The 26,854-nt window shown below is 43.1% G+C and overlaps 2 protein-coding genes across 2 annotated transcripts in view; one reads left to right on the plus strand and one right to left on the minus strand.

Moving 5' to 3' along the window:
* Positions 1-8,429, minus strand: part of adgra3 (adhesion G protein-coupled receptor A3) — a 32,752-nt gene extending 24,323 nt beyond the window's left edge. The window contains exon 1 of the mRNA XM_086283538.1: positions 7,400-8,429. Coding sequence (XP_086139664.1) covers positions 7,400-7,614 — 215 coding nt within the window. The 5' untranslated portion in view covers positions 7,615-8,429. The remainder of the gene's footprint in view (positions 1-7,399) is intronic.
* A 1,154-nt stretch (positions 8,430-9,583) lies between these two features.
* On the plus strand, positions 9,584-14,988 carry gba3 (glucosidase, beta, acid 3). Its single transcript, XM_086287560.1, has 5 exons — positions 9,584-9,815; positions 10,953-11,177; positions 11,286-12,088; positions 12,780-12,903; positions 13,640-14,988. Exons 1-5 carry the CDS (start codon positions 9,761-9,763, stop codon positions 13,840-13,842), a joined length of 1,410 nt encoding a protein of 469 aa, XP_086143686.1. The 5' UTR covers positions 9,584-9,760; the 3' UTR covers positions 13,843-14,988.
* The last annotated feature ends 11,866 nt before the right edge of the window (positions 14,989-26,854 follow it).

Here is a 26,854-nt window from a genome sequence, read left to right on the forward strand (position 1 = left end):
AGAAAAACAACTCCAACTTTAGCTGAGTGCTTCTTTCATGTCAAATTGGCAGTGTCTGGTAGCCAAAGTGGGATTAGGAGTAAGCTGGCTTGACTTTATAGGTAAATGTATCGCAATCTGATCGGCAGCCACGATGACTCATTGGTGGCATACTCGCCTCGAAGCTGTCACACAATTAGACAGTGCGGGGAGTCGTCCTTATGAGAAGAAATCCCTGTTTATAGAAGGAACACCCAAATATTCATCTCATATTTACAGCTAACACTGTATTAAAAGCAATGTGGTTAGAGTTAACAGTGGTCCAATTTAAATGCAACTTTGCCAATTAGTTGTTTACTAAAACAAAACGGGAAAAAATAGAGGAAGAGAGAGCCTGAGAAAGTCTAAAACCTAAATCTAACCTAAGTGTGAATTCTTGATAGCTTCCTCTCGGGGTAATAAACAGCATTTTATTATCTAGTTTATTTTCCCAGCAGAGCTAACCCACAGCAAGGAAAGCTCCAAGCTAATTGCCCGCTTTCTGCTCCCGTGTGTCCCTCCCAGTTATGGTCCTTCTTTAAAAGTACTCCCAAAGAGTGCGGGAGCAAGGACGTGTGGTTAGCATGGAGGGGAAATGGTGGGTGACATACATGCTTAGTGGCACCCACAACCCGGGGCCAAATTGGAGTCATTACGGGGCGTTGAGGGGCCGTTTTATTACAGGGTTGGACAGAGGAGACTCTCTGGAGATTTGCTGTTTGGCTCCCTGCCGTTCAGAGAAAGTACGCACATAAAGAGTTCCTGTTTTCCAGGCTTCTGAACGCTGAAATGGCAAATGTTAAGACTCGATGATGTACAAGACTGCAAACTCTGTTCACTGCCTGTGTGCACATGGTCCGATGATACAGCCGCAGATGTTGGGTCTCTCGTCACAAAAGTCTAATTCATACGTGAAATGCATGGAATACCAAATGGATGAAATCCAGCTTTAGCAATGTGGGGCTTAATCAGCAGAATACAGGGGATGGACAAAAACACCTTTCAGTACACTAGCACTCCAATAAATGCAAGGCTGGGGGAATTTATTATGTTTGGCTACTTCTTTGTAGCATTTCTCATGTTGGCTGGATCGTCACACTACAAAAAGAGCATACGCAAGATTTTATTCCTTTAATACATTTTTTTAAAGGAATAATAATAAAACTGAAAAGAGCTGAAGTTGAAGATTCATTCAAAACTTGGAGCAATAAACAAACAAATCTGCAATGCAAAAATCAAAGTCATAACCTTCCAAGTATACACTAACCCACCTCAACCTCAACCAGTCGCTAGGGTGGATCAGCGATGCTTTTAGTTAGAGCTTTTCAGGTTTGTAGAAAATCCTTTGAAAAAACACTATATTTAAAGTCTCCCATTGGTATTCACTAACAGCAAGAAGGTCCTGGCTTCAAATCTACCAGTCGGCTGCCCTTTCTTTGGGGAGTCTGCATGTAATGCACATACATATCTTTCACTGTACTCCAGCTTCCTTCCAAAGTCCAAAGATATGCATAGGTTAGGTAATTGGCTAATCTACATTGGCTGAAAGAATGGTTGTTTGTCTTTCTGTGTTAGCCCTATGACAAATTGCCAACCTGTCCAGGGCTGGGATAGGCTCCAGCCCACCAGTGACCCTGAACTGGATAAATGGAAGGAAATGGGTGGATGGAGAATTCCCTGATGAGAATCTTGACAAAAGGGTTGGGGGTAAAACCTAAACCTGAGTTGGGCATTTGAGAAAAGTAGGATTTTAGGCATGAAATTCTAAATACGTGATAAATAAATAAATTTAAAGGGTAAACATGCAATTGTGTGTGCATGGCTACTCAAACAATGCCCAAACCTGAAACCCAATACTGTCCCCAAGTCCATGTGTGAAAACAACTTCAGTGCAGGCAAAAGAAAACCTTCACCATCACCGACATCATCAGAGGTTATGTAAAGCATCAAGAATTAGGTTTGGCTACAAAACTGCACATTTAAAGCCCTGTAAGTCTCAAGTCATCCAAATAAACCTATAAAAGACAGTTCTCCTGAGAGCCATGCACACTTTTCTTGGCCTCTCTTCATTCCTCCCTTCTTTGGCTCTTTTGCTAGCTTTGTCCCACCCTCTTCCTCATGACAGGAGTGTGACCTCGCCACATTAGAAACCGCTTGGGCTGCAAAGTCCTCTCTGCACTCTTGCATTCATGTGAAAGCCTTACCACTGCAGACTAGGTAAATAATATGTATAGAGCAAAGCCTCGAGTCTCCATAGAGATCACGGCCATTTAAATACTAGTGTCTTCACTGGCCTCAGGACATGTGTAGTTAGATCGTCTGCTTCCCTGCTGTCTGTCTCATGAAATCAGCCTGAGGTCGCCAGACAAAGGACCAGTCTGTGGAATTTCTTCAGTCTGTGCTTCTAACAACACATGAGGGAGTCTTGCTTATCTTGATGCATAGATAAGACCTGCTTGAGCTCAAGCCAGGAACAAGCTGCTAGGGGAGTCTACGAAATCTCACATCCTGTCTACTGATACAGATGGTATAAATCTCAATGACATTTATGGAAAAACCTTCTCTAAAAACAGAATTTCCACTCTTAGTCACAAGTAGTATAAAATGCACTTGTCTAGATTAAATCTCATTCTCTATGTGAGTAAAAACTACACTAGTGAAAGGCAATTTTTACATTGTGCAGCGAGGGAGTGAAACACACAAAATGGCCAGCCACTGCTAAGTGTGCAAGCAGCCACGTAGTGTTTCAAGGACAAAGCCCTGGAGTTCTCCCTACAGGTTCTTTATGCTCAAGAGGCTTTTGGACAAAGAACTTCACAGCGTGGAGATCTGTAACCCTTCAGCAGGTTTTCAAATAAGATTCAGGCTGCAGATGGGTTCATAAAAACCCTTCTACAGTGACTTCCTCTGAATATAGTGCATGGAAAAGTAGGTCTGAGTTCAGGTGGGGAAAGGACCTGGTCCAGTGGCTGAGGTGCTCTCATGTGCCAATGTAAAGATTTTCAGCTCTTTATTATTCTACAAAAAAAAAAATCAAAGTATGACGACTTTTTTCAGGAATATTGTGTGAGAAAAATGGACGACAAAAGAGTGAAAAAAAAAATGTAGAAAACATAAAGGTGCAGTGATTCATCCGAACTGGCAAGCTCAAAAAGGCACATGTCATACACCCTCTTTTTGCAAATTCATCCTTGTAAGTCATTGGTATTAAAATATCTTCTTTCAGCTTTCAACAGGACAAACCATTAGAGTGCGGTATTCACCTTATAGCTCTGCAGCTGAATGGAAAAATGATCCGCCGTTCAAACACCGGGGTAAAAGGAAAAAAAGGGGGGGGCGAGCAGGAAAATGAACACAGACGTGTAGGCACCGCACAGCACGTAGCTCGTGTTTACACACCGAACTGAATTGCTTGTCTGGGATTAAGCGATACTTGAGGCAACCTGACAAAGTCAAAGCTCAACTGGTCTGCGAAATGAAAGCCTGCAGACTGACTTTCTGCGCAGCTGTCAGTGAATGCCTCGCCTTTGGGATTTTACCCTCTTCTGCAAACACTTCAGAACTACTATTTAAAAAAAACAAAACAGGAGCATTCCTTGAGACCAACGGTTTGCTCGGAAAGCACCAAAAACAAACCCTCTTAGGACATGCATGACAGCAAGCACCTGCACTCTCCTCGCACAAGCACTTTAAAATCTCTCAGCATGACATGGAAAAATTGATGAGACGACTGACGTAAGCACAGAGATTGCGCTTTGGACCAGAATTTACAATCACGCTGAAAAAAGTTTAAAGATCTAAAATCCAAAGGGGAAACAACTCCACGGAGCTCGACTTAAAGGAAATGAAATCACCAGATGAGCCTACAGCATCCAGGTCTGCACTACTGCGAAACAAGACAGTTTATTGCACTCAAATGTGTCATCAAATCAGAGTGATTTTTTTCTGCCATGAGGGAGGAAATCCCTGCTTTTCTCCAGACATTAATCCCGCGCTGCTCTGCAGCGGCCAAAACCAGGTGCACGCATTTTTACAGTCTGATCCAGGTGCTCCTGTGAATGGATCCTTTTTTAAAATATATATATGCACTAAACAAGGATTGTAAAGAAATATGAGCTTGGTGAATACTTCACGTCTAGTTTCTTCCTGTCTGTGTGGATGCAGAGGCTGAAACTTATACAGGTACACAGAAATAAATGCTCACACCCATGCATACTACTCAGACAACCCTTAAAATAAAAGTTAAATTCAACCACTCGTATATTAGCCGAGGGCCCACACTGACACGGGAGGACAGGCCAGCTGTAAACACATTTGTGTCATTTCCTCTCGGATTACTTAGACATGTGGTATCACTGGGAGAGCACAAATGTGAGGAATGTATTACTCTTTTTTTTTTTCTCTGCCGAGAGGCATTGAGAGCAGGACTAAACCGGGTAACTACACAAACTCAGTTTGAGGACGAGGCCAATAACACCAAGCATTCAAGTAGGGTAAGACGATAGCTAATTTAGCTGTACAACTGCTCATGTGTAAACAGCGACGATTAAAGTTAGACTTCTGGTTGTTCTACTCTTACGCATGGTAACTTTTCTGGAATGAAGTCAAGCCAATTATCACTGTAGTTCAGCGAGTTCAAAGTCTAAAGAGTTTTTGACAAACTTCCAAAAGAAATGTGCTTACAGGTCAAAGCTTTCTTTCTTTTTTCTCACGTGAAAAGCTTGGATTACATTTTTTATTTGTTAGAAGACCCCCCAAAGAGGTAAATCAGAAGTACAAAGGGGTGGAATTAGTATGACAGATGGGTTTCTAATCATATCTAGCTTAACGTGCTGTTTCCGACAAGAAAGACACCATGCCATCAATCACTTCCTTGACAATATACCGTAACTGACGCCCAAAGGGCCAGAGTAGGTGAAGGATATTACTGTGTATTAACCTCAGAGGGGCACTGAAAATGATGAAATTTTTAATATTCCAAAAAAATTAATCCAAAGCGAGAGATTTGGCAGGAAAGCCTGCTAAAGGGCCATTTAGATACAGATCTATTAGCTTCGCACACCTCGAGGAATCTCATCTGTGAATTTCCGGACATTATTCCCAGTATTATCGCTGCATGAACAGACAAAGTAAGAGCAGCTGAAAATGTTGGGATTAGCTTTGGCTTAACAAGGAGAAACGGGGGATGATCATTTTCAAGACTGGGAAAGGGTTCTCACACCAGCTGGGACTCCTGCGAGGCCAGCTGCGTCTCCCGAGAGGGGTCGCTGATTTTACAGGTTAGAAATTGCCACCCAAAAAACTTTGCAGTCAGCATAGACTGTCATTTCACTGCCACTCATGTCTGCAGGGAACTATGAAGACAGTTCCACAAGTACAGGGTAGTTCTACTGTTTTCCAACAATAAACGACAACTGCTTCCCAGAAAAACAAACGTGGGCGACTGAATAAAATCTTTCGCGTTCATGGCTGTTTTTGGTCGAGCTCTCAAATTACACTGCTCTTGTTCTTTGGAGCTCAGCGCTAAATCATGAGCAACCAGGCTCAACCTCCGATCCATCACTGTCAGAGCGTGATGAGAGACTACAAGCTCACTGTAGACATAAAGACAAAGCAAACAGAAGGGAGGGCCCACTACATTACTTCAGAGCACACCATACTTAGCACTAATTCCATAAATCCTTCCTGAAAATAAAAATAAAAGCAGTGGAATTTATCTTTTTCTTTTTTTATTCAAGAGCCATACAAGTGTTTTATTCCAGTTTACGACGGATCTTGTCTACTTGTCCATTCTGCTCACCATCCTTTAAACTAAACTGCAATGAGACATCCCATAGTCTGTGCAGGTAATGGTAAATCTGCCCTAACACTAATAATTCGCACACAGTAAACTCACCCATATGATCTATTCCTGTGTTAGCGAGAAGCTTGAATATGCGGTTTGATTCTACCCACCAATAACATCACAGCAGGCATGTGCTGGAGTAAATTTGGACTCCTCGTGGCTTCTTGATGCCGTACAGTAAAGAAAACAACTGACGCACAATATGAATGCTTCGTTTAATGGGACATTTAATCATAAGGACAAGCGTACAGTCTGTGTTTTTGGATCAGTGCTTTTGGTAATAACACTTGGTTGAATGACTGCCAGGTGTGGAGCTCCACCCAGGATAGACTATACAGGCCTAATTTGGATGTTTTTTGGGCTCCAGTTACTTGATAAAATTACTCTGGACATAAACCCAAACTCCAAACTTAACAACATCCTTGCAGAAACTATGCGCATGGGCTGATTTTCAAGTCTCATATGACACAAGAAAGTTTCAAATATCTGCAAATGCAGTCGAGTCCTGTTTTGAAATACAAACTAACATTTTTTAAAAACGTGCACCTTTGGAAAGTGCCTCAAATCTAACAAGTGGCTTATAGTAAAGCTCTTAAAAACATGCACTGCAATTGTCTTACAACTCTTTATTACCAGCCAATCCTCTGCCTTTCTTTCCCTCCTGGGAGTCCATTATTTGCTTTCCACTCCTGCACCCTGCCCTGGTATTCTCATATTTCCTCCATTGCACACCACCACCACAAAGTACAAGAGCTCTGGGGTGCACGCAGCTTCGACTTACTGTCAAGATTATTCAAATTCCTTTTTATTTATTTTTCCCTGTCAAATGCTCAGTGATGGACCAAAACCAGAGTGTCAATTGGTTAAATCTGCTCTGACTTGACACAACACAAAGGCCTCAATCAATCAGCAGCTTGTGTCTCGGTGTGCGTTTCATCCCTGCAGACTGCCACACAAAGACCAGCAACTTTAATCAATGACACTGATGGAGAGGCAGTGGTTGCACAGCCTCAAAGCCTGCTTCTGATGTAAGGCCATATTACTGTAGTGGCTACATACCAACAACCTAAAACTAAACTTTAAAAGTGTAATTCTTGAAGAAAAAAAAGGCACCTGGCTAGTGTTAGCCAGGTGTGCTGTCAGGATCTAACCATGCCAGAGTAAAACCAGGTGGAAAAAGAATCACATCCATAACCTATGAGCTCTTACATTTATAATGGCATGTGTGCAATTTAGCAGCCTCTGCATAAATCACTGCATAACAGGAAGGGGTTACTGTTACACAAGGTTAGTATTTACACTGCTATTTACAGTATATAGCTGTGAAATGATAGTTTGTGGTCGGCTTATCAAGATATATTTATCTTTCCATGTTTGTGCAGTATGAATAAGGGGGATAAGATGGTTATTAAGACGTCGCAAACAGTTCCAGTAACATTAACTTTCAGGAAAGAAACAGTCCTTACTGAGAATAAAGTGAATCTAGTGACTGATGGGATGTGTTTTCACAGCATGCATCTGTATGCGTGTACTCACAGTGTCACTGTTCTGTTCGGGAAAGAGAGAGAGTCCGGGGGCAACACCTGATGGAGCTCCATGTTGCTGCAGACCACTTTCTTGTAGGACGGCACGATTTTCCCACCGCTTTTCGAGTTTTCATCAAACGATTTGCACGCGGATGATGCCGCTGAGCCACAGCAGCCGCTCAGCAGCAGCAAAATCCCAAACAACTGCAAACGATCCACCCTCATTTTTAATTCACACGCGGCCAGAAAAGCACTGCAGCACCGGCGAAGGAAACAATGTTTTGATAACAGAACAGGCGGGCGGGTAGATGTTGCTAGAACCGGGCAAAGAAGAATGAGACCTTTGCAAGTATGTTGTTTGGCTCAAGCGAGCCTTCCTCCTCCATTTCTCGCAAGGCTTTCCCTTTGCTCGGCGGTGTTCAGTCCGACGGAGGTGTCCTTCTTTGTTTGGAAAACGACTCATTTAGAATTCCCTTTCCATGTTGGCATCGGCTTCCATTTCCTCCCAGCTCTGCAAATCTACCACATTTCAAATGCCGAGTATCCTCCCTGGTAGCTAAATAACTAGCCCAGTTGTTGAGAGGTTCCCTTTGTTGCCCATAGCGTGGGTCCAAGTCAGTGTGTTGTCTTATCCAAAGGAGGCGGCTGCAGTCATCCCAGGTTATCCGCTCCCAACTTCAGGAAACGCGGTCGGGCTTTTTTAACGTTCACTTTAAATTTCCCATTACTTCGAAACACGTACGGGACGAGAAACAAGCGTGCAAACTCTCGCCCCCGGTCATGAACAGGAAATTACTTTGAGGGAAAAAAAACAGAGCGCAAAAACAACAACAGTTTTAGCTCAAACTGTGCTACCAATGTGGGAAAAATACACTAAAAACTGTATAATAACGTATCCAGAATAGTCGGCGTGTCCGTTTTGTTAACCGGTGTCTTTAGAAAAGATTTAAAACTAGCCTTATTTCCATTGAGAAGTCCTACTAGTCCCATGGTCCTGCCCCGGGAGCCACTAAAGTCAGGGGCGGTCAAGGCCGAGCAGATTCCAAACCACATCCGGTCCGCATTTCATAATAAAAGCACCAGGAGATGACTTCCTTTGAGTTTGGGGGATGATTGCGTCTACGAGGTTCATTGGTTGAACGCAAAGGAACTGTTAAAAGTGTCTTTTCTGGATATGTACCTGTTGCACATCACCAAACAGTGCACAGTTACATGTAAAACTATCAACATAAGTAATATAGCATTTAAAATATAAACCTGCGATATAAAAATGCGATAAAAAATATGGTGGACATAAAAAAATACTGCTGTTGCAGGACTAAAAAAAGTGAGTGTTTATGTTTTTCTTGCTAATTTTATCGTAATACAGGATCTGTACTTTCACCTCTGGTCGTTTGGTCTAGTTTGCAGTTCACATGAAAGCCATGATAAGGATTTGTTTTTGCCCTGATACAGACGTTTGAATCTTTCCACTCCACCGAGTTGAGAATGTAATACTCTTGATAATCTGATAGTATTTGTTTGCCCTCTTGTCGCAGTCCATTGTGTTCATTTTGATGAGATCAAATGATTCACTTCATCATATAGAAAACTAGACTACAGCATTATTAGAACCCGTGCGAGGCTTAACGATAGACTGTATATGATACGGAAGTATCATACCATATGTGTTATAACTATAGTTCATTTTTGCATTTCTTATACTATCTAGAGAAATACTTCTGTCCAAATTGTTAATAGCATCGTAATATTTGGGTCTTTACAATTTGAATTTATGTTATTTGTTTTATAATTTAAAAAAAAAAAGTTAATACCATAAACTCACAGCAGAAACTCACTTAGTTGCTCTGCTTGACTGCAAAATAGACTTTTACTAATTTACCAAGCTGGCAACAGCCTTTGATTTTATCGCAACCCTCGACTCATTCTTGCGGTGCTTTCAGGTGCACCTCGGATTTCATTTCCTCATTTCTTAATCCCACATTCCTGCCCTAAATTTTGAACATGAAAAGACCGAATCCCGTGAACTAATGTGTTTTTGATTTATTATTATTTAATAACAGAATTAAGCTAGTATTACAGTAGTGGCATTGTCGAAAAAAGCAAAATCCAGCGAGATAATTATCCTCGGAGTTTCCCGTACTGGATGAAATCTTCTGTACGTGACTTACGAAACGTCACATCTCGCAGTAGTTCCTGGTCTGTGGACGTTAATGGCTGCGATGCCACATGAAACAAAAACAAAACAAAACAAAAAAACGTCCGCTTTGTAGGGAGACAAATCGCTTTGTGTATTAAATTTAAGAGAGATAAAAGCATAACGCGCTAAGATATAGGAACACCTTTGTTTCAGCGTCCTAATGCACAAAACATGTTCCCACGTGACTTTGCATGGGGCGCGGCGACGTCTGCGTATCAAATAGAAGGTATGTAAACAAGTTTTTGAATGGAGCAGTGATAACTGTTATGGAGCGGGAGAGAGAGGGGGTCTTTACACTCCGAGAACCTCTAATGTAATTCGCTTTACCGTGAATACTTTACTTGGTAAATATTGGCGCTATTGACTCTGTAACATGCTTTAAATGAGTGTTTGGTGAAACTTAAGCATGTGTAAAGAAATAGTAGCCATTGCACTGAATATATTGATGGAGATACAGATAAATGAAAATTTATTCATCATTTCCTCATTTGTTGTTTTGACATTAGTGTAACAGGGCATTTGGTCTAATGGAGATCTGGTGACTAAACGGGCCTTAAGTCTGTGATTCATATGATTTTCTTATTCACCAAACCATTCGGTGACCTGTATGGCCCATGCATCTATGCACTGTCATCATGGAAGCCAACAACCCCCCATGACGCTTTCATGCCCATGTGGACTGAAGAATATGGTTAAGGCTGGCTCATCTCTCACCACCATATTACTTTTTGTTTTCTGTGACACAGTCTGATCATATCCCATAATGCTATTGTCAGTCACCCGAGGAAGAATGGCTCCTTTTCTGGTTTTCAAAACTCGAATGCAACAAAAAACCCTGCCGCCTGTTTCCTTCTCCTAACCCCTGACCGGTTGCAGCAGATAGCTGCGCATCCCTGAGCCTGGTTCTGTCAGAGGTTTCTTCCTGTTAAAAGGCAGTTTTTCCTTCCTACTGTCACCATGTACTTGCTCATAGGGGGTTGTCTGATTCTTGGACATTTCTTTTTAGTATTGTAGGACCTTTACCTTACGATATAAAGCAGCTACACGCGACTGTTGTTGTGATTTGGTGGTATATAAATAAAACTAAGTTGAATGTGTTCTTCTGAACACTGTTTCCGACATTTACTTGTATTTCTCCCCACATTTTTTTGAGTTGTTCCTTACATTTGTCACTCATTTGGTACACATAAAAAAATATTGGCAGACTAATACAGTCTTTAACACACTTATGTAATTAGATGAATGTAAATAACCGCTAGAGTAGATGACGTCTTAGATGCTGTCACAATAAATTCACAGAGTGATATTTCTATATGTCAACACTTTACCTGTTTTTCTGAACAACCTTTACGCGGTCGTTCAGGTGGCTGGCAATCGGACGGCAAGGGACCGAGTATCTGGGACACATTTTGTCATGAGAAAGGCAGAGTGTTTGGGGACCAGAATGGAGACGTGGCCTGCAACAGCTATGAGCTGTGGGAGAAAGACCTGGAGTGTATCCAGCAGCTTGAGCTGACGCACTATCGCCTGTCTTTCTCCTGGGCCCGCCTCCTGCCTGATGGGACCACGCAACATGTCAATCAGAAAGGTATTTTCATAGACCTGAAACACACATGCTGGAATTAGATCCAGGCCTATTTGATGGCTTTAGGCAATTGTATCTCATTACCCATTTATGGCACTCTCTGTTCAACAGGTGTGCAATACTACAACAAAGTGATTGATGATTTGCTAACCTCAAATGTCTCACCGATGGTTACCCTTTACCACTTTGACCTGCCTCAAGCTCTGCAAGACCAGGGAGGCTGGAAATCACCTGGTATAGCCAGTCTCTTTGACAATTACGCTCAGTTTTGTTTCCAAACATTTGGGGACCGTGTCAAACTTTGGATCACTATCAATGAGCCACAAGTGTGCGCCAAACTGGGACACGAAGACGGCATCCATGCCCCAGGGTTAAAAGAGAAAGGCACTGCTGCCTACCTGGTAGGACACAACATGCTGCGGGCCCACGCCATGGCCTGGCACAGCTACAATTCTCGCTACAGGTCAGAGCAGAAAGGTGCCGTGTCTATTGCCCTCAACAGCGACTGGTGTGAGCCATTAAACCAAGGTTGCCCCAAGGACATTGCTGCTACTGAACGTGACCTTGCATTTAAACTGGGATGGTTCGCCTGGCCCGTGTTTGTTACCGGTGATTATCCAGAAATAATGAGATCTGCTATAGACGCTCAAAGTAGGAAGCTAGGATACAATGCAGCCTCAAGGCTCCCCAGTTTCTCCAAGGATGAATCTGCCATTCTGGGAACTGCCGACTTCTTTGCGTTGAACTACTACACGTCTCGCAAAGTCAAACCAGGAGGAGGTTGTGAAAAGATGTTGTGTATAAAGGGAGACCAAGATACAGAGGAAGTTTTGGATTCATCCTGGCCCATCAGTGGACTGTCCTGGCTGGCTGTAGTGCCAGATGGCTTGAGGAAACTCCTAAAGTACATTAAGGTAAAACTTTTTCCTAAAAATCTTTTTTTTTCTTTTGGTTACAGTCTGTGTGGGGCAGCCAATCAGAAGAAAGTTTCCTTAAAAAGTGGGGGGAGGGAGTATAAAGCGCTTGTTTCAGATAAATGATTGACTAAGATAATTCACCAGTCCCGGCATAACATAAATAAGGATTATTTTAAACTGTGAGCCATGCACAGCTACTGCAGTAGAGTCCAAAAATGTAAAAATGCACAATTTTACGCTAATATATTACACTAAAAATAACCCAAACCAAGGGCCGACCAAATCTTTTCATTACAGTTTGGATTCACCTTGCGGAAAAGTAAAGTCGGTGCTCAAAATGAATTGACCAGCAACAAGATAGATCACCTTCAACCGTACGAGGAGAACACTGGCATTTGTTTAGTGTCTCACTATTGATTTTGCATGCAGCAATCTCTTTTCGACACCTCCAGAAACACACTGATGCTTCATTAGTGCTGTCACATTGAATGAAACAGTTACTTTGCTGAAAAGTGTTTGCAAACGAGCAATTTCCTGCTGTTGTGACTTGTCACACGCCATTAGTCTGAGCCTGGCGCCGTTGAAACGCAGCTGAACGGCACACTGTAGACCAATCTGTCTCCCCCCGGAATGTCTGACAGGCTGTGATGCCTTGTTTGACAATAATATTTGCCCTATGACTTTGCAGGACACTTTTAACAACCCGGCGATCTACATTACAGAGAATGGTTTCTCTCAGGTGGGGCCACTGCAGATCGAGGATGCCCAGCGCTGTATGTATTACAAGGACACCATCTCAGAAGTGGCAAAAGGTAATGGCTAGTAAATCGGGACTGCATAAATCCTGCGTATTTAAAAAATTAAAAGCATGCGAATCGGGAAAATAATGGTTAAAATATCATTTTAATTCTGCAGCTTCTCCAAATTGACAAATTTAGTCTTGTTTAAAACAAAAAACATTTAATTGGTTTGATGTACCTTTAATCTTCTTGCTATCATTTATCATAAATTTGGTTTCCAAAGACTGTTTGTGTTGTATCAAAAGGTTTTTATTTACCTCACTTTCAAAGAGGGGTACCCAGTGCGGTAAAGTTAATACTTGTTTCATTACCATTTCATTTCAGATGCCTTTGACAGCGACACTATAGATACAAGCGTTACACATACGTCTGTGTGTATCTTACGCATACGTTGCTTCTGCTAATCAATTTTTAGCGCATTAACACTTTGGGGTCACGGGAATGTGTTGTGATTCAGATCTGTGAGTAAGTGTTCAGCGACAGCGACGCCAACTGATTACTTTTATGCAATGAATATGTCGTTTGCAAAGAGAAAGATAAATACACGCGTCTTTATTATCCATCTGTTTGATGTTTATGAACAGCAGTTTTTGCTATATCTACTTTTTATAATGAAGATATAAATGAGTGGACCTAGTAAACAGGTTTTTGCTAGTACTTTAGAATGATCCTTTTGTCACATATCATGATACTAGTCATGGTTTAATTAGATGGCTCTATGTAACTCCTTTCTTCTGTCCTTGTATAGCTATACAAGAAGATGGGATCAACGTCCGTGGATATTTTGCATGGTCTCTGATGGATAACTTTGAATGGGCCGATGGATTCAGCGTTCGTTTTGGCTTGTTCCACGTGGACTTCAGTGATTTGAAGCAGAGTCGAACTCTGTACCAATCTGGACGGGAATATGCAAAAATCATCTCAAAATCCCGATCTGGCCAGTCTAAATAAGAGTAGCTGGAAAAAATGTGCGTTACTATGTGAATTATGAACATGCTTTTGCTTTCAAGAACTGGAGTCAAGAATCCAGATTTATTTTGGATTTGAAGTATTGCCTATGAATTTTTTTGTAGTTTAACAAAAACAGCTGGTGAATTGTCTCAGGAGTATAATTTCTCACTCGCCTTTATGATGTGAAGACAGGGACAAAATAAGGTTATGTTAATTCAGTGGTATTTAAATCGGTATTCTATCCTGCCGAATCCCAACTCATTGCAGGTAAGGAAGGTTTATACAGAACCAGCGAGCTGTAAGGCCCTGCAATTGCTTCATGGGGCTGGAGAAGAACTTATGAAGAACCCAACAATAATAATGGCATTATCACTGTGAATGACTTTATTGTGCGTACATGTATTATGTGAAAGCTGACCTGTTCTGGCGGTCTGTTTACATATTTAAGATCTTATCTTTAGCTTAAATCTACCAGCAAGAGTCACGTGACTGGAATCTGCGAGATATCTTGCATTAATGTCTTGAATTGTTCTCTGAATAGTTGTGATTCACTAAAAGGTTGAAGGTCTGTAGCTGTAGTGACACAGGTATGGGAAAACATGCTCAGCAGTTTCACTTTGTGATGTGAAAGGCTGTTTCCTGTTTACAGACGTAACGGACACAGTGCACATGCCCACATGACGATAACAGTACCTGAGGAATGACAGAGAAACCACAGTTGCATTCCTTACAATTGCAGGCAATTTTAAAGCGCTATAAGCAGTGTCAGTATGAGCAATAATGTGATTATATCAATGAAAGCAGTGGTTTTATGACCGCAAATTGTCTCAGTGAGCTCACTGAAGACGGTGTCGAGACAAAGGAACGCGCGGAAATAAAGCCTTTTTCAGTGACACATCAAAGCCCATAGCTTCCATTTATTTGGAATAAAGACTGATTGAGCAGATGCTTCACTTCTTTGACAAGATTAAACAAATACCGTAGTTTAGCTGCTGTGGGGGAAACAGGTATAATTAGTAACCCCTTTTCTAACCACCTGCCCTATGAATGGAAAGGATGCGACATAAGACAAAATGCAGTACTCATCTTAGTTATGATAATGTCATCTGGGTGCATAAAGAGCATTTCAGCACACTCAGAAGGCGTGCCAGCTGAAAGCAACAGATGTCCTGCCACAGGAAGTGAGCATAATACAATTTGTGTTCCCCGGACAGCTGTGCAAATGAACTACTTTTAGAGGGAAAAACCAAACAAGGAAAACACCCTGAGGCAGTCTGCTGATTCATTGCCGTGGTTAAGGTTAAGGATTATTTGGATGCTGTATTGAGCAAACTATACTGCTATGGAGCTTAATGAGGGGCTTAATGAGCGCTGCTGAATTTCAGGTTTTGCACTGCGGGTGTGTACATGTATCTGATCCAGCTACACACCTGTGAAGGGGAGGACAACCGGAGAAGAAGAGCGGTTTAACAGCATCTGTTTGTGAGCCTGCAGTGCCACCTCGTGGTGCACAGTTGTAGTACAGCGCACCTCAGCGTGTACGGCTTTTTATGTGGCATGCAGTGATGTGCTGCTCTCATTAATAAAGCGCATGCTGTTGGCTTAACAATAAACAAGTGAAGGAGCTTTTTAACTACAATACATCATATATTTAATACAATTAATATTTATGCTCCGACGTGAAGGAAAACGCCATTTATATACTGTGTTGGGAGACTTTGTTTGCATTAATAAGCATTGTGTATCGCGACATCCAGTTGGCTGTGCTTACTGTTCTCAACAGATGTGAATAATACCCTCGTGGCCCTCCTCCATCTATGTCAAGCCGAATGAGAATCTCCTTTGTCTTCTGATGAATAACAAGCTATTGTGGAAACATGAATAATGCCACTGCCGCTCGGATTAGAGCTTCTTTGCAGGCTGCTTTTGAGCACAAGCTTGAAGCACATTTCATAGCATCTGACAAAGTTCACGCACGGTGGTCTTGACGGAGCGGAAAACGTTGAACTCGTCAGGTGCAAACACACAGCTCGATTCCAGGTGAAATTTCTCTCACCCGAATAAAAAACAAACAAAATCAGAAGTGAGGGAAGTTTGAATCATATTTCCCATGATTCCTCACTGCAGCCCATGGGCAACATAATTCCCAGCTAAGAGTTGATTAGTAATTCCAGCACCTGTCTCCCAGTATTGATGGATTCCATCTTCCTTTATCACGGCGTCGAGCTAGCTGCACGGCTGAAAGAACCTGCACTGCTGCCGAATTGATTGAATGGAATACTGTATGAGCAAGAGGTTACTCTGCACTTAGTGAATGTTGAAATTAGCCATTTGTGTGTGTGTGTGTGTTGGGGTGGAGGGGAATGAGGAATAATATGTGCCTATTGCTACTTGGAAAGCTTAAAACATTCATTTGCATTTAAATAATTCACACTTCCAGTCTCTTTAATAGCCCAACTACGAATATTCAACTTCAATTCATTACAGCCAGCGGAATTTATTCTGATTAGGCCGTGATGTAGAAAGTCACCGAATAAACCATTTCTAAATGTGCCTTCCAATTAGGCGCCAAATATATCATGTGTGTAGATAAGTTGCTTTTGACAATGAATTAGCACGTTTAATTGTAACATTCAATCACATTCACTTGCCGAGATTTACCCCGAGGAACATTCTGGCAAATTACCAAGTGGGACCCATTTGTATTTGACCAAACTTAACTCATTATGTTTTGACAGACACTATGAAATATTCAATAACTGGGAAATTCATTTACTTATTATAAATTAGCTAAATAATTTAGCCCCCTAATAAACTATCTTCATCGTGAATTATAGGAGAGGCACAATCTTGGATCGGCGCAGTGCTTACAGGTGCAAAGGCTATGACTTCTGGCAAATAATTACCTTTTTCTATTTACTGATTACCCTCATATGCATATTCCCCCTGGAGAAATGGTATAATTAGATTGTTGCTTCAATATCAAGATGAAGAGACGCGAGCCACTCCCTTTCTCTGGAGCGCAGATACAAATCTCTTCCCTCTTTTTCTTTGTCTGGGTCTCTCACACTCAGCTGGTGAGGGACCCGCGAGAGCCCCAAACCACCACTCAGCCTGTCTTCATGTCTCCTCCATCCACCCACCTACCCACCCCTTTCTTTCACTTGCTCTCTCCAGCTCATCATCTTCCCCTCTCCTAATCGCATTGCTCATTTTTCCATTGACGAGTGAGTATGAGAAAGGGGGGGGAGAAAAAAAAGCATCACAAACTTTCTAAATCCCATTGACCTACTTCGCCAGACATTTCACTGGGAATTCATGTTAGTGCAAAAGAGTTAGAAGAAGAAATGTTTTCTCACTTCCCCCCCTCATCTCTCTTTCAGCTGGAAGCCATTTTCCTCGCGTCCCGTATTTGATCCTGCGTGAGCACTAGCAGCACATTATACAAGTGGATAAACGCCTTACTGTGGCATAACCGGCGGTTTGGAGCCCTGTCACCACTTTTGACAGTGGCGTAAGTAGCGTGACATCGAAGTTATGAAAAAGCGCCTTTTGGAAGGCCTCGTCTGCGATTGATGAATTTGGCGGCGGAGACGAGATTGAGGGGGATGAATGCTGCTAGGCCTGGAAGACAGGAAGTGGAATTATGACAGACCCATACAGAGAACTGAAGCAGGGAGATGAAGAGAGAATAGAAAGAGAGAGAGAGAGAAAAGGCAATTCAACTCATTTCTTTTAAGCCCCTCCCTGAGGGACTGGAGATGACCCTGCTAACGTCTGTCAAAATTCTGACTCCCTTGAGTGCGATGGCGCTGCATGATGGGAGGGGGTTCGCAGACCTGCCTGAAAAATTGAAAGCTCTTAGAATATTCAGCTAACCCTGTGCGCTCAGCTGGGGGTGGGGATGGGTAAACCCAGCGGTGGTGGCAAGAGAGACCCCCCACCCCCCCATGTGCGTGGTGGCCAATGAGCCGAGTACCTTGTCTCGTGGGAACAGTTGTGGGAGTAAGAAGAGAATATAAGCGAGAAAGAAAAAGAGACAATTTATAGAACCTTTAGAACCAAAGTGAATATAGTTCTCAGGCATGGATCCAAGCCGGGAGACTAACAATGTGGATGTAACCTCGTGCTCCCAATATGCAAACATGATGTCATCAACAAAGAAAGAGTCAAAAACTCCTCCGCCCGAAATCTCTTTGAAACTTAATGGACAAAAAAATGAAATAAAATAAGAACCAGCAGGTCTTACCTGTCAGAAACTATTGAAATGAGTACAAGGGGAAACATATTAAGCTTCATTCAACATTTAATTTGGCATTTCATGTCCTATGTTACTCAACGATCCGAAGAACTATTTTGGGATTATACAACCTGGATCTTATTTTCATAGTTTGGCTGTGTTATCATTCACTTTATTACTGATTGCCTTTTACCGAGTGTGTTGCTTAGATCTGGAAACACACTGACATATAAAAAACCCCCAAAACAATCCATCCTGATCTCACAGACCCAGCCTTAATTTTCTGATTACCCCAGCTTGCACTATGTAATGGTTCTGGTTCTTGATCTTTGACACCTGTCAAATCGGTCTCAAAACACCATGCAAAACATCACCAATCACAAAGCTTTGAACTGACTGACAAAAACAGGACATTACAAGTGAGGAGTAAATTTAAGTGAGAACCCGAGAGACGCTGCACTCTCATACCGTAGAAGAAGTTGACATTTTCTTTGTGGGATTTAAAGAATATGATGGGCAAATGCAGCTATAACGATATCCAAACTTTGGTTTAGAGGATCCCTTGTTTACCCCTGGCTAAGCTGCTGGCTTGTTTGCGGTCTGACAGTTTGGTGACTAGCAGCCGTGAGAACTTGAAAAGAAATCCCTTTATTTCCTGAAACAACAAGTGGTTCTTTTAACAAGAAAAAAAAAGGCGAGAAGATGAGGAGAGAGCATAGGCACGGGGTGCTGAGCAACAGTGTGCATGGACTAATTAACTCTAAGTGTTGTACGACATGCTCCCTTCTCACCCGTGTTGTCACTCAGGGTTTGAGTGGCACTAATGAGAGAATTATCTAGCCTCGGACCCTGGTAATGCATTCAAATGAACACCAGCTGACCTGACCTATGAGATGGCTTTTTAATCTCACCACTTAATACCAATCAGACCTGCTTTCTCATGTGCCCACACTGGGAGGGCCCTCTGCTCCAAAACGCTGCCATCCACTTTTTTTTTTCTCCCCCCACTGTTGATCTAAGGGAAAGCGTTAATTGTCTTGGATGACTCGAGGGCCTCTGTTGATATTATGCAGAGAACCTCAGGTGTGCAGGATAAAACAGGTGGATAGGGCTTCTAAAGTGTTTGCCGGGCATCAGAATGAAAGTGGCGACGTGCACGCATGCAAGTGTGTGCGTGTAAGCCCCTTATCACGAGAACCCAGTTGAGGATTAAGAAGGTTAATAAGGTCATGAGTTTGCAACAGAAGTCTGCGACTTACAATAGAGCCTTGGCATTGTTGGATTACCATAATCATCATCCATTGGTGCCCAAACCTGTGACTCAATTGTTGTGCTCACTGTGTTTCCAGATGCAATACAGATGTTCCGCAGGGGTGGGGGGGAGTGGGGGGTCTGGGGGAATTTAATAATTACCTGCTGGTATTACCAATTTAAGCATTTATACTTGAGCAAATAAGCCTGTGTTTCTAATTGGATCAAAGTATTTTCAGTTTGTTGTCTAGCGAGCTTAACGGCGACGGTGTGTTTCAGCCAGACAGCTCTGAACTTGTGGGCAACATGAGCAATAAGCCCTTTCAAGTGTTTGGGCTGTAGCCGTTTTTGTTTTGCCAAGTGCTCGAGGTAACAAATAGCAGATCAGCCAGAGTTCAAGGCTGCTTGTGAAATGGTTGGTGCGTTTCAATGCCTTTTGGGGAGGCTTTTATTGTTATAAATCTTGTGGCGTGCTCGGAACGTGTACGTTCGAGTGAGTCTGCCGGTGTGTGTGTGTGCCGGGGAGTCTTAACTCAAGCATGGGTGAGACGTATATGCTCGCGTAAACCTTGCAAACTTTCAAACAGAAGAGCACGCTATCGGTCCACACCCGCCCCACCCGCAACCCGCCACCCGCAGGAGCAGCAGAAGTGTGTTGAGACAGGAAAGAAAAAAATATCGATGAGACTTATATACAAAGCTTTTCCACCTCCCTCTTGTCATGAGAATCTATATTTTTTTGTACTGTTCAAAAGCATTCAGGATTTGCCTGAATGAGGGGCAATTAAAAGGGATTTAATAGGATTTTCTTATTGCCGATTCAAGGAGGCGATTCTGATGCGTTCTCTTTTATTTGAAGCAACTCGCCTCAGCTATGTTTATTTCTAAGTTGTACTATTAACTGGGGACTAAGCCCTTTGGAGAGTGCTGCTATCTTGAAAGAAGACCACAGTAATGAGTAGATTGGAAGCCTATAATCATTAAACTCATTCATTTTCCTTATTGTATATGAATATTACATTACCCTGATTTCAGCTAGTTTGAATCAGTTCCCTCTGTGTGTGTGTGTGTGTGTGTGTGTGTGTGTGTGTGTGTGTGTGTGTGTGTGTGTGATAGCACTCATTGTCAGAATATTGCGGGTGAAAAACAGTAATTCACGCAGGCCCACTTATAGTACACGCGGCGTTCAATTACATGTTACCAGGTTGGGAGCATTGTGCGGCATGTCTTTACATCATCAGTTGTCACCTAATTGTGCAGCAGAAAATAAAGATCTGCCGGTGTAATGTGTCATGCATGTGTGTGGCAGAGTTCCAGCTTTTTGTCTCTCTATCTCAGCCCACAGGCCCATTGTCATGCAGGCGCCCAGGTAACAGGTCCAGTCGTCACTCATCCGCCTGACGGCCGCCGCTATCTGCCCTGACGCTGACTGATGATGGGAGTGTGGGATGGGAGAGTGTGTATGTGTTACACAGTGTGTTACACCAAAGGGGGTAGCAGGCAGGCAGTGAAGGAGGCGCGCTAGATACCACCCTGGCTGAGGGCGGTGTTCGAAGCAAGCGAGCGCCGCTGCATTCACTGACCTTGCCCATGAGTAATACTGGAGCTAGTGGGCACGAGGAAAGCGGCGTCGGTGAGATGGATCAGTTGTCACATGGGTAGTGTGACACTGGAAGAAAAAAGTCGCAATTGGGTGGACGGCGCGGTTTAGCTGTGTGTCATGGCGGGCTAATAAAAAAAAGATGCGAGCAGAGAATTGGAAGAATTACTCTCAAACAGAGGTTGTCAAGCTGTGGTGAGGATTTTCACTGGGGGCGAGTTGAGGGATAGCGAGAGGCTGGAAGCTGAATTAATCTGCTTTATCTTGGAAGTATAAAAAAGCAGGAGCACTTCCACACTAGCGAGGCTGACAAAACCCAAAATCAAATTAAATGTTAAGCAGAATGGACCAATTTTTGTAAAAGTAATATGAGGCAAAACAAGCGATTCAAAGTAAGATCATGAAAAAGTCTATTTTTGCTCTGGGATTCACTGTCAGAGTAGGAACACTTCACTCTTGTGTGTCCACTACACCTGAGCTTACATCACTTACACTGTACCGATATTTGTACATGTCGATACCACTGGCATTAAACTTTGGCACACACATTTTTTTCTGCTTTTAAAGGGCAACATGACAAAAACGTTGGAGAGCAGGGCTCTAAAACAAAAGACATTCTTCTTCTAGGTCAATTACGTAGTACTTCAAAAGTACCAAACTAGTTTTGAGTGATGTGACTGTTCTATGGTAACCCAAATGAGCGCTGTTACTTTGTCAAGTCAATGATTAAAAGCTATAGGTCATACACTATGCATGTATACACACAGAGAACAATCTCACCAGAGTGGAAAAACAGAGTAAAAACAAAGCAGCTAAATACAGGAGTAGATTTACGCAGTCTTGAATTCTGAGTGTCATCTCGTGTGTTCCACTTATGAATTTATGTATACTGTACATGCAGATTCATGCGCAAGTGGACTATAAATATGCGCGCGGGTGTGTGTTTTCATGCGTCTGGCGTCCGGGAAGATCAATTTGTCCCCATCGATGTTGTCTTGCCCTCTACACGTGAAGCGAATGGAGGGGGGAGGGGGAGGAGGGTGCGACGAGAGTGGGGCGAGTGGCGCGCGCTAAATGGATGCGATGCAAATGGCACCAGAGGACATAGGAATCAATTTACCTTATTGAAACAAATGAGAGCAGCTCAGCCCTTGCCATAGCGTGCCTTCTTTTTTTTTCTTTTTTTTTTTGGCTGCCCCCATTGTTATTGTAATTAGCTCGCCCAACCCATATCTCAGACCCTCCCTTTCGCAAACATATCCAACCCCCCTAAACAACCTGGCTTGGGTTCCCTTTTACCATAATGAAAAAGCCTTTGAGGTGCGCAGGTAAAAATGTAGGCGCTGTAATGGTGATTCATAGCCCCGGGTGACATGCTAAAAGGCATGGGAGATCTGCCGAGGAAAGCATTTAGGAAAAGGGTATTCCACGTACTAGCGCCAACACCCCCACTTCAGCACAACCCTACAATAACTGTAAGTCATTGTAGGTTTATGAACTCCCTCTCTCTCTACATTCACACAATCCCAATAACCAAAATGGACTTTGTGAACCACTGGAATGACCTTGGAGGTAAGTAGCCAACGTGCTGCCTATTTCATAAAGTGAAGTGTGATATCCAGTTGAAAATTTTCCATTCTTTCATTTAACATTAGGCCACATTGATGACTGAGCTGTAATTCAGCGGTGTGGCATGGGCATTGTGCAGGGGTCTTGGGGGATGGATCAATAGTAAGAAAGAGCGATGGGGTCATGGTGGAATCAATTCCCCTGGACAAACGACCTCCAGCTGCCACCTGCACCTTCCGAGCCACCTGACACCTGAGGCGATCTTTACTGGAATGTCCTCTGCTGAAATGCCACAGGACCACGGGTTGCTGAGCAGTCACTCATGCAGGGCTCCCAAATCAAGTGGTGTATGCAAACTGGGTCTGCTTGTCATCCGCGGTGAAAGGCCCTGGCTCAGCGTTACTACATAAACAAAACCCATGCACCTGAGAATGTCAATTACCTCCCGCCTGCCCCTCTGGACGGCCCGCGTTTGATGGCCAAATTGGGATTAATTTGGGGAAGATGGGGGCCAGTGTAGAGGTGACACTGTCATTACACTTCAAAAAGGGAGAGACAGAGGTGCCTGTGGCATGGAGAACAGGAGCAGTGGGCCGGCTTGATTGTTCCCCCATTGCCCCGCACGCCATTTTGCATAAGCTGCAAAAGGCGCTGATGAAAACAAGTGGCGGTTTCAGGTCGGAAGCAGACACCCAGAAAATGAGCTTTCCTCCCCCCTTTCTCTCCTTACCCTTCTGCTGGGCCGCATAATTCAGAAGAGCCATCTTGTGGAAATGTCATCGTGTGGTGGCGATGGAGCAAGCAGTGTGACAGGACGCTGTAACGCCTCCTGGGCTGGGGCCCTGGCCACGCTTGCTACGCCCGAGTCGGCCTGACCTTGCAGGTGCTGATATATGCAGCCACGTTGGCGTCAACAAACGGACAATGGGCGCCTTGTCTTTGCGGAAGGTTCTAGCCGTGGCCAGCGCAACTTTTCCTTCTGCTTTGGGTTCATGGTGAGGTGGTGCATATTTCAAAGAGAGGCTGTTTATGTTTATTCGCTTGAGGATATAGATTTCTTTCCCTTTTTTCCCTCCTCCTTTTCTTTTTTGAATAGAGGTCAATTCCCCACTGTGCATTCTCTTTTATGCACCCACTCCCTATTCTTCATTCATCTTACCTGCTGACACATCTGACAACACGCTGCTGTATTATCATCTACCAACCCACAGCTCTATACCCTCCACAACAACGCGGGGCCGCCTCGACTCCTCCACCCTTTCTCTTTCTCCTTTAGAAAACTGATTATAAATGGTCAATTTGAAAATAGACTGGAAAGTCCCCAAGGCTGCTTGCCTTGTCAAATTGAAAAGGGACAAGGACAAGTCAGTCGACTTTCTCACTGTCCGCTGTCCTGATGTTTCCGAGGTGGGTGTACGGGAGGGAACATAACAAATTCCCCCCATGCGGCGAGCAAGGCGATGGCGAAGGATGGCGTGAGGGAGGGTGGGGCGGCAGCGAGCTGAGGATCTTTAACATCTAGCCCTCAGCATTTATATCACAAGTCTCCACAAAGACTCTATGGATCACTCCAGTGGGCTGGTGTTGGCAGTATCAGGTAAAGCCATAGGCTGTCAGGGAGTATGCGCTTTTCATATTTCACCGCAGACAGCCTCCCCTTCTCCCGGCCTCACTCACAGCAGCCTTTTGAGGATAATATCTTCAAATCTCTCCTTGCCATGCTGAGAGGCTATTTTTAAATAGATATTTATTTCATTTTCTCAATTTTTCTTCCCTCCCTCCCGTCTGTCCTACAGGTATAGCTTTGCTGCCTTGTGACCAGTAGAGAAATCGACCCAGAACGGAGAAATGCTGGTGGCGTGAAGGTAGTTCTGTCAACACCTATCTACTTTGTCTTTCTCCATTTTCCTCTTCCATATAAACAGAGCTAAAAAAACAGAAGAAGAAAGAAATAAGAAAGAAAAAAGAAATAAGGCACCGAACATTAACTTAAAAAAAAATTGGCCTTGGTGCATCATCCCACTATGCTGAGGTCTCATCTCATCAACAGACAGAGTGAATAAATGCTTGATTTTATGAGTCTTTCTGTGATCTGCAGTGACTTTTTATGTTAACAATAAAGTCCCTTTTTGATTAATCACACCGAGATGGAAAGCACCCTTTGATATAGCCGAGATGTCCATTGCAGCACGATTCATCAGAGGAGACCTTGCAATCAGATGGGACGTGTGCCTTTTTCCCCCCACCACGTATCCCCTCTCTCCTCAGAATACATTAGAGGAGTGTGAGCGACGGAATCATCAGATACCAGGAGGTGAATTGAAGTGGTCATGAACCTAGTGTCAAACTCAAATAGCTGAATGGCAATAGATAAAACAAACAAGGAACGTGAACTGCTTGCAGAGGGAGGCGGGGAGCCGTGTGTCGCACTGTTGAAAACTTTTACAGATAAGGCCCGCTAGCCCTGCATTGCAATTGGGCTTTTATCGAGCATGACCCATGCTGAAAATGTAACATATGACCCCAAATTTATGTATTCCATGAACTTTCTCCCCGCGTAGCATGGCAGTTATATTTCATGTTCAGCTGGGAACTGCTCTGCTTTCCCCCTGGGAGCACAGTCCTCTTGATCCACTGCAGAAAAAAAAGGTAACTGGAAATTTGCGGGCTGTGACTTTCCCTTTCGAATAAATGCTACTATGTTACCACGCTTCGTGTTGAATATTGCTCGGGCAGAATACTCAGTAAAGCATGTCCAGTCAAAAGCATTTTGCTCACTTCCTTTTATATCGTTCAAGATGGGCTTCGCAAATTGACAGCCTCTCTGTCTGTAGCAATATTACTTTCATGTTTACCATTCCAGTAAAAGAATGTTAGATAACAAGACACTACGACCCAAAGCTTTAGTATACTCTCTCCTCGGACGTATTCCCCAACGATTGTCTCTTGCGCAGTAAGCACATTTAAAGTTGTTGTCTGTTATCCTTTATCTTATTTCGTCCTTCTAACCGTGGCTAATAGCAGTTTTTCCTATCTTCCTCTATTTCTGTGCTAAGCTGGGTCTTAGAGCTGGCCCTCCGTTTTACAGAGAGCCAGAAACTGCTTGGGTAAGCACAGGAAGGATTCCTCGGTTGCTACTTCAGGTAGTCCCCTCCCTCCCTTTAGCTGAGATATCTATCCCAGGCCCTTATTATCACCAAACAAGCACTTTTTGATGATGATAAGTAATAGCCACATCTCTATGTGTAGGACTCACTTCTCAGGGGAGTAAGGAGAGCACTTGCTGGTCATTTTTCTTGCCTGTTTGGCGTCCAGCAATCCCAGGGAAAATAGAGGCTGCGTAGAGGGGGGTGATTCTGTGTTTGTGCAGCACTATTCACAGCTGAAGGAATAGCAAAATACTGGATGAGAGAAATGCTTTTTACTATTATTTGTGATTTAACAGCTTTGGGGGGGGGGGGGGGAAGAACAAAACAAAAACAGCCTTACAATTTTGATTACAGGATGTTATATCTTCCTCCAAAAATCCAAAATGTCAAAAATCCATGAATATAAAGTTAAACATTAATAAGTAGGAAGTGCCCAAAGCTCCACATTAAATAGTTAATAATAGATAACACTACAATTATCATGACAGATCTCCAACAACATTGTTTGTCTGGAGCAAAACTGATAGAAAAGAAACACATCACAACTGAGGTGACTTGATTTTCACTCCTTCTTGATTTTACTGTATTTTCCATGAGGGCAAGTAAGAAGGCAATGCTTGCCCAATAAAAATCCAAAATAAAGATTAATTAAAACCAGAGTGAAAGTAATTAAGCTTCTTTCAGTTTCAAGAAGTAAAGTTTCTTGCCCATTTGCACCTATCTTTTAAATTACTGCCCTCTTCTGGCCACAGTTGGCGATTGTCTCTGGAAATGAAGTGGGGTTTCTTCTTTACTTGCCTGTTTTTGTAAAAGCCACCATAGGATACAGATGTAGCTGCTAGAAAGTGACTCACTGGTCTGCCTACTAGTATTTTGAAGCCTTGAGTTGTTTTGGCCATTTTGGAGGCAGAAGGGACAATACTTGGACAAGAGTGTAGAATGCCAAGTTAAGCTAGCCTGGCTAATTACCGTATGGGAGCATTGTACAGACACAGATATCTTCTAATTAGTGCTAATAATGTAGCTCAGGAGGTAGAGCAGGTCATCTCCTGTTTAAAAGGTTGGTCGTTCAATCGCTGGCTACCCCAGAGTGCATGCCAAATATCCTTGGGAAAGATACTAACCCCAAGTTGCTCTCCGATGCGTCCATCGGAGTATAAGTGTGTGAATGTTGAAAGCACTCACAAGCATGTTGTATGAAGT

Source organism: Aulonocara sp. 'chitande type north' Nkhata Bay, linkage group LG3 (genome assembly GCF_057382095.1).
Source record: "Aulonocara sp. 'chitande type north' Nkhata Bay isolate Kocher_YH1m ecotype deep benthic linkage group LG3, A_spYH_male_GT1.1, whole genome shotgun sequence".
NCBI classification, from domain to species: domain Eukaryota; kingdom Metazoa; phylum Chordata; class Actinopteri; order Cichliformes; family Cichlidae; genus Aulonocara; species Aulonocara sp. 'chitande type north' Nkhata Bay.

Bases quoted from the DNA above. Each gene is read 5' to 3' on its own strand.
- gba3 (XM_086287560.1), top strand. From the start codon at position 9,761: ATGTTCCCACGTGACTTTGCATGGGGCGCGGCGACGTCTGCGTATCAA. The intron at 12,089-12,779 runs GTAAAACTTTTT...ATGACTTTGCAG, and splicing joins AACTCCTAAAGTACATTAAG to GACACTTTTAACAACCCGGC. The intron at 12,904-13,639 runs GTAATGGCTAGT...GTCCTTGTATAG, and splicing joins CATCTCAGAAGTGGCAAAAG to CTATACAAGAAGATGGGATC.